General features: G+C 35.4%; 1 protein-coding gene across 1 annotated transcript; it reads right to left on the bottom strand.

The window, feature by feature from the left end:
• Positions 1–246: 246 nt before the first annotated feature.
• LOC101217064 (cucumisin) lies at positions 247–6,567 on the bottom strand. Its single transcript, XM_011657878.2, has 10 exons — positions 6,380–6,567; positions 6,176–6,264; positions 6,003–6,097; positions 5,471–5,717; positions 4,527–5,040; positions 4,312–4,415; positions 3,978–4,199; positions 2,414–2,525; positions 1,547–1,760; positions 247–948 (listed from the first exon to the last, which is right to left on the bottom strand). The coding sequence occupies exons 1-10, from the start codon at positions 6,494–6,496 to the stop codon at positions 419–421; spliced, it is 2,244 nt and encodes a 747-aa protein (XP_011656180.2). The 5' UTR covers positions 6,497–6,567; the 3' UTR covers positions 247–418.
• Between the last annotated feature and the right edge of the window lie 348 nt (positions 6,568–6,915).

The raw sequence follows: 6,915 nt of genomic DNA, 5'->3' as shown, positions 1-6,915 counted from the left end.
AACTTAAGAAGCAAGATGTAGTCTCAGGGTAAAACGGTACTTTGACTTAGCCGAGAATCCCCATTTCTTTTTTTGAGAATGGGGATATTTAAACCTGAGAATGTGATCAGGTTCTTTTTATTTCTACACTAGGTGGATTCTCAACATGGTAATACCATAGCACAAAACACCTCAACTATTTTGTGGAATTAAAATGGTCTGCAATCTGTTTTTCATTGTAAAAGAAAACATATAGAGTGACTAGCATTTTGTTCGAGAAAAGGTAGCTCTTGGTTTTCTTATATTGCAAGATATGTAGCTTACATATTAACAACAATTGTATAGATACAAGGTCATACACAGGAGAGCCAACCAAATTATTGACATACAACTTCCAATTAAAGAAGAAAAAAACACACCCACACAAACCAAATCAAACTTAAGTGACAACATATATTGTAATAGGGCTTCTCACATCGTGAGAACTGTCACTCCACACCAAAGAAGCAGATACTATAGTTGTTGGATCGATAGTTCCTTGAATTGTCAAAGTAAATGTTTTCTTTTCTCCAATGCCACTGAATGACAAAACCTTAGGGTTCACTGTGATTGTGAGGCCTTGTGGGGCGCCAAGAATCGTAGATGTATACGTCGATGCATTTGAATCAACACTTGTTAGAGTTCTTGTAAAGAATTGGTTAATGGACTGTGAAGGGGTGGAAGAAAGTGCAAACGATGGATAGTTTAAATCCCATACTCTACCAATGTTGGCTGAATTACAAATAGTATTATCATTGGAGAGACTTTGAACCATATCGGAGGTATAACCTTGGCCACACAAGAATTTCACGTAGTCAAATTCGTTGGCATCATAGACCAACCCTGGGCTTATTGCCTTTAATGGGTTGATTTGGCCTGCACCATATGCGAATTCTGCTTCTACATTGATTTCAGGTTTCAAGGGAGTAGCTATAGAAAATGAAGGGAAAGATGTGAGTTAAAACTATTATTAGAAATAATTTGTTCATATACAATCAAAGATGAACAAAAAAGCTTAATTACCAACAGAGAATCAACATAGAAATAGTATGTTATGTTAAGAGGTAGAAGAGAACAATTTTATTATTTTAGAGAGGCAAAAATTAGATTGCAAATCAATATGCATTTTTTATGGTTCTGATAAAATTAGAAAGAAACATTGCCCAAACCATCTATGAACTACGCAGTTTGTTATGTACAATTATATTCCTAAGCTTTCTAATTTGATTAATCACTCCTTAGACTATGTGGTTTATTACAATTACACCCAAAACTTTTAATTAGATTAATTAGCTTCCTATAACTTGTTAAGTTTAAAGTAGAGAATTAATTGTAACAATGAACAAAATAAAAGGGTTTAAAAGATTAAATTAAAGTTCACGAGTGTACGTATTTCTAACAAACAACAAATTAGCGTTCCATTAAAATTAAAAGTTAGGATGGGTAGATAGTAACAAATTTCATACTAAATTTAGAGTGGTTTGTTGCAACTTTCACTTAAATTGATGTATCCCAACTATATCATTACCTGTAGTCATGAGAGCTGACTTGATCGCGGCGGGAGACCAAGTGGGATGGAATGTTTTAACGTACACAGCGGCTGCAGTGGCATGTGGGCAAGACATTGATGTTCCTGAGATTATATTATACAGTGTTGTCCTCGAATCTATTACTCCGCTTGAGACCGGTGCAATAGGAGACCATGCCGCCAGAATTTCAACTCCTGGGGCTGTCAAATCCGGCTGCATACATTGATCTTAGCATAATATGAAAATGTTATAGAAAACAAAAATGCATACATGCAGAGTTTCCTCTCAGGTCAATCAAATGTTTACACGTGTATATTAAAAAGATTGCAAGATGATTTGTTTATATTTCCAATGGGAGAGTCATCAAAGATAAACACGAGATTTTATCTCAAAACCAATGACATGTATAACAAGAGGAGATACAACAAGAGGAGTATCTTATATATCTTATGAAGATTGTGAGGTTTTATGTTTATTATCTTTTCAACACAATCTTCAAGTAATTGTCCCTTCTAAGATAGTGTCTCTTATTCATGTTCAAGTTTATCATTCCTAGCCCAATATTTTTAGTAAAATATATTGTTTTCAGTTTTATAGCCTCTATCTGTACGATTTCATTTTACAACAAATCAACAATCGCAGAAGTCATCTACCTTATAAAATATGTGTAGTGATTTCGAAGTCTTTTTGTTTTAAAAAAAAGTGTGAAATGGATCCTCAATGCCCAGCAAATGTACGCAGTACTAAACAATAATGCAAATCACTTCAAATTTCCCTCCACCCGACCAATTTAGAAATTCAATTAATTTTAAGATAAACTTCATGTTTACTATGTACAAATATCAATCAACAGTAGAAATACAAACCTTGAGAATGTCCAATGTTTCGGGATTGGGTCCCCTAGAGGAAAATGAAACTATGAAAGGAGCACTACTGTCATTCACTGCATCACTCTTAAAAATTGTTGCGGTCGGAACTCTGTCGATCGGGATCACATAATCAAACGGAAGTCAATATCGAAATATACAATATTATCAAACTTCTACTATCAACGAACACTAGCATATAAAAGATATAAAAGTTACTTCTCCAAAGGACAAGGCGGTCTGGGCATCAACAATATAAAAGATACAAATTTTGCTCTTCTATGCAAATGGTTGGGGAGATATTTAAATGAAGATGACCCTCTCTGGAAAAGAACTATTATGGCAAAATATGAGCAATCTTTCTTGGGGGATATTCTTACAAAAGGAAAATACAGCAGTCTAAAAGCCCCATGGAGGTCCATCATCAAGGGCATAGAATGGTTTCTACCTCAGATCAAATGGAAGATAAATAATGGGAAAGCAAAAATTTTTTGGTATGGTTACTGGCATGAACACAGTCCCCTATACATTCATCAACCAAGACTGTATGCGCTTACAACAAAGAAATGGAATTCAATCAAAGACTTGTGGAATGAAGATTCTATGGAATAGGATTTATACCCTCGAAGACCTCTGAGAAGAGTGGAAATTCAAAGCTGGGAGAATATGAAAAGCACAATACATCCGCTCTCCCCTACTCAAAGCAGAGATTCTCTTTTATGGAGACTTAACACAAATGGGTACTTCTCCATTGCTTCAATCAAAACGGCCATGACAGACAGAACACTAGGGGAACAAAATAATATGGGATACGAAATATTCCAACATCTGTGGAAAACTACCATTCCAAAAAAGTGCAAATTTTTCATATGATCCCTTATTCATGAGTGTATAAACACGGCTGAAGTTTTACATAAAAGACTCCTGAATTGGATATTACATCCATCTTGGTGTGCTCCTTGCAAGAAAAATGAAGAAAACAGAAATCATCTGTTGTGCAATTGTCCATACAGCAAAGACATTTAGGATAAAGTTGGAACTCTTCTAAATCATCAGCACAAATTTAACAACACTGCTCTCCTATGCAAATACATTTGCAGAAACAGACCCAAGTCCAAAAAACAAATCATCCACTTAAATGTGGCGGCCGTCACCCTCTAGTCTTTATGGTTAGAAAGAAATAGGAGAATTTTGATTGGAGAAGAAAAATCTCAGTTGGCTTTATGGGAAGATATACAAGCTCTCATTGGTTTATGAACAAGTCGCTCTCCCATTTTCAGAAACTACTCTACTAGTAGCATTACACTAAACCTCAATGTATTTTAATGCTTTTCTTTAGGGGTTTTGATGTTTCGGGTCTCGTAGGCTACTCTCTAGCCTTTTTGTTTTTCTGCTTCCATTACTATCTTTGCAAATTATTAATGAAACGGAAATGATGAGGGTGCTAAGGAGGTGTCCACCTAGCGGAGATTTTTCGTTGCATCTGCTGACCCATTGTATATTTATCCAAACGCACACTAACATAACATCGAGAACTCAATTTTCTGAAAATATTGAAGCGTACCCGTTTGAAGCCATGTAGGTTTTAATGGCGTCACCATCCACCGTCTCGAGGTAGGAAGAAGGCAAGGGATATGAATTTGAAGGATACTTCACGCCATCATCATTCATTACAACGCCGACTGCGTCACTAAAATAAACGAACGCTGAAGGGGCCAATATGGAGTCACAAAGAAGGATTTTTCCACTAACAAGATTGGCATCAACAGAGCCTTCAGAGCAGAATCTGTTTTGAACCAAGTATGAAAAATGTTAGTAAAACAAAAACCCGAAAACTCACTCCATAACTATATATTGGAGAGTAAAAAGTAATAAATTTTTTGTCCCTTTTGATATACCTGGAGATGGAACCAGTAAAACCTCCAATGAGATTGGGAGCATCTCCAGCATAGATTAGAGGATATTGTTTTCCCAAAGGATCAAATGTGTTGATTGTATATCCCTGAACCCAATATTCACACATATTTGTTTAGCCATTAAAATTTGTAGTTGTATATTATAATTCAATCGATATTCTCTCCCACTTACAAAATAATATCCAAGAGAGAGTCACCTGATAAACATTCGTATTGCCAATCTCCACTCTTGACACCAACTTTCTATCAGTAGTGCTTGCAGCCACAGAGAGAGACCATGGAGAGAAATTTCTAATGGTGAAGTAATCAGGGCCATCATTTCCAGCAGAGTTCGAGGTTAATATTCCATGCTTCATCGAGTGGAAAGCTCCAATGGCGATTGAGTCGTTGAAGTAATACCGTGCTTCGCTTCCCCCAACCGAAAGAGATATAATATCAACACCGTCAGCGATTGCATCATCAAACGCTGCAAGAATGTCAGCGTCACTGCACCCATCAGACCAACATATCTTGTAGACAGCAATACGAGCTGAGGGAACCCCTCCTCTTGCTGTGCCAAGTGCGAGACCATACAAACTTGCTTGGCTCACTAGACCGCCAGCCACGGTCGATGCAGTGTGCGTCCCGTGGCCGTTTGAATCTCTAGGACTTGGAATGTCTTCCGTAGGAAACACGTTGTCACTACGATATGCTCGAGCTCCAATGATTTTTCTAATAATAGATTGGAAGGGTTTATGAATTAGTAATGCCAATATATATTTTAGTCTTTTGATGTATAAGTCATTTTTTATTTAAATTTCTTTTAAAAAAATATTTTTTCATGAATTGACTTTTTCTTTGTTCGATTGGGTTTGTATTTTTTTAAATTAACAAAAAAAAAAAAAAGATGATGTAATGAATAATATTATTTCGGTTGAAAATGTTCTCTATACTTTTAATTTTATGATAAATTAGACGAAGTAGGCCTTCATCACTTTTTTATTTCGTAAATAAAAATCATTTTAGTACTTACCACTTGGAAATTAGTTTATCGTCGTAGAATAGACAATCTCATAAACTTATACCCATAAAGCAGATTTCCTCTTATAGACACGTTATTTATTATTGTTATTATTATTTAAAAACATGAATGAGTGTTTACTTGTTGCAGGTAAAATTGGTAGGATTTTGGCAAATGCCCTTCCATTTAGCAGGTATAGGACCATAACCAGCGTCACTGAAGCTTGGATTTTCTGGCCATATTCCTGAGTCCAAAACTCCGACCACTATGTCACTTTCAACTTGATTTACACGAGGAACATCCTTTGTAAAACCAATGAAATCCCATGATCTTGTTGTATGAAGATGCTTCTTTCCACTTGGAAACACTGACACAACACCCTCCTTTGCTGAAAATATATACATGTCCCAAAAAGAATTATATGGAATATAACTCATTTGAGGCATAAATAGGATGAATTGTTTGAATTATTATATGAGGAATACTTAGACGCATCCTACAGTTCTACACCCATGTTTTAACGGTGCTCTTCAACCGTTTGTTATAGTCTGTGCGTGTGAAAGATTATGATTGGTAACTTGGATATATGAGTCAGAAAAAGAAGAGTGTAGTCTAGGAATTTCGTTCATTTATCCTTGTGCAATTCACTTAAATCGCAAACAGACAAACATACCGGAAATCCTATGAGCTTCTTCTTCGGTGAGCTTCACCACGAATCCATTGAAACTTCTCTTGTAGCTGTGGAGTAGGGATTCTGGAGCGAAATTGCTGAAAACACAAAAAATAAATTGAGTAATTAATTTTTTTTAAAATAAATTCATTTGTAGTGAAAAAATGAATATAAACCTCCCAGTGACTTCTCGCAACATCCTCATATGATGGGAAGGAGTAGAAGCTGTATCCTGTGGCTTATTCCCCATGTACACAATATAAATCTGCATAAACAATTTTACACACAACACACCATTTGAATTTAGCTAAGGACGCAAAATTATACAAAATAAAAAATATATATATAATTAGACATCTAAGTTTATCAATGTTTTAGACCTTTCGATCATCATTTTTAGAATCAAAGCCAGAAGCAAGCAGACTAGAGACAAGGCCGAGGACGAGGACAAGGGCGAGCTTGAAGATCAGAGAAGAGGACATGATGTTTCTTGTCATTACTAAGGGTGGAAAAACACACACGTATATATATATTTGACAAGCTTAAAATGAAATTAGATAAAGTGAAAAGGAAATATTGAAGCCCTTTCATTGGAACTTGAAGAAAGTCAAATTGCATATATTTATATGGAGTTAATAAGTAAACATTGTTCTACCGCTAATCATCTTCGAAATTTTTTGTTGATTACAAAATTGATATTACAACCGACCGTTTCAAGCATTTGGTTTAGTCAATCATATATATTGAAGAACTTCAACTTCTAGAGTTAGGAGAGAGAGGAAACAGCCCTCCTGATCACAACATTTAAAAGATATAATGAATAAAATAACAAGCACACGATATTACACGTACATAACTTGTTTCAATATTGTTTGAATTGGTCGAATATGTGTCAAAGTTTAATCATTTGGCGTAG

The sequence above is a fragment of the Cucumis sativus genome, chromosome 5 (assembly GCF_000004075.3).
Source record: "Cucumis sativus cultivar 9930 chromosome 5, Cucumber_9930_V3, whole genome shotgun sequence".
NCBI classification, from domain to species: Eukaryota; Viridiplantae; Streptophyta; class Magnoliopsida; order Cucurbitales; family Cucurbitaceae; genus Cucumis; species Cucumis sativus.
The sequence above is the reverse complement of the archived record's forward strand: the minus strand, read 5'-3'. Positions and strand labels throughout refer to the sequence as shown.

Coding starts and splice junctions, on each gene's coding strand:
- LOC101217064 (XM_011657878.2), bottom strand. CDS start 6,496: ATGACAAGAAACATCATGTCCTCTTCTCTGATCTTCAAGCTCGCCCTT. Junction 5,718..6,002: donor AGAAGCTCATAGGATTTCCG/GTATGTTTGTCT, acceptor ATATATTTTCAG/CAAAGGAGGGTGTTGTGTCA. Junction 4,416..4,526: donor GCAATACGAATGTTTATCAG/GTGACTCTCTCT, acceptor TATTGGGTTCAG/GGATATACAATCAACACATT.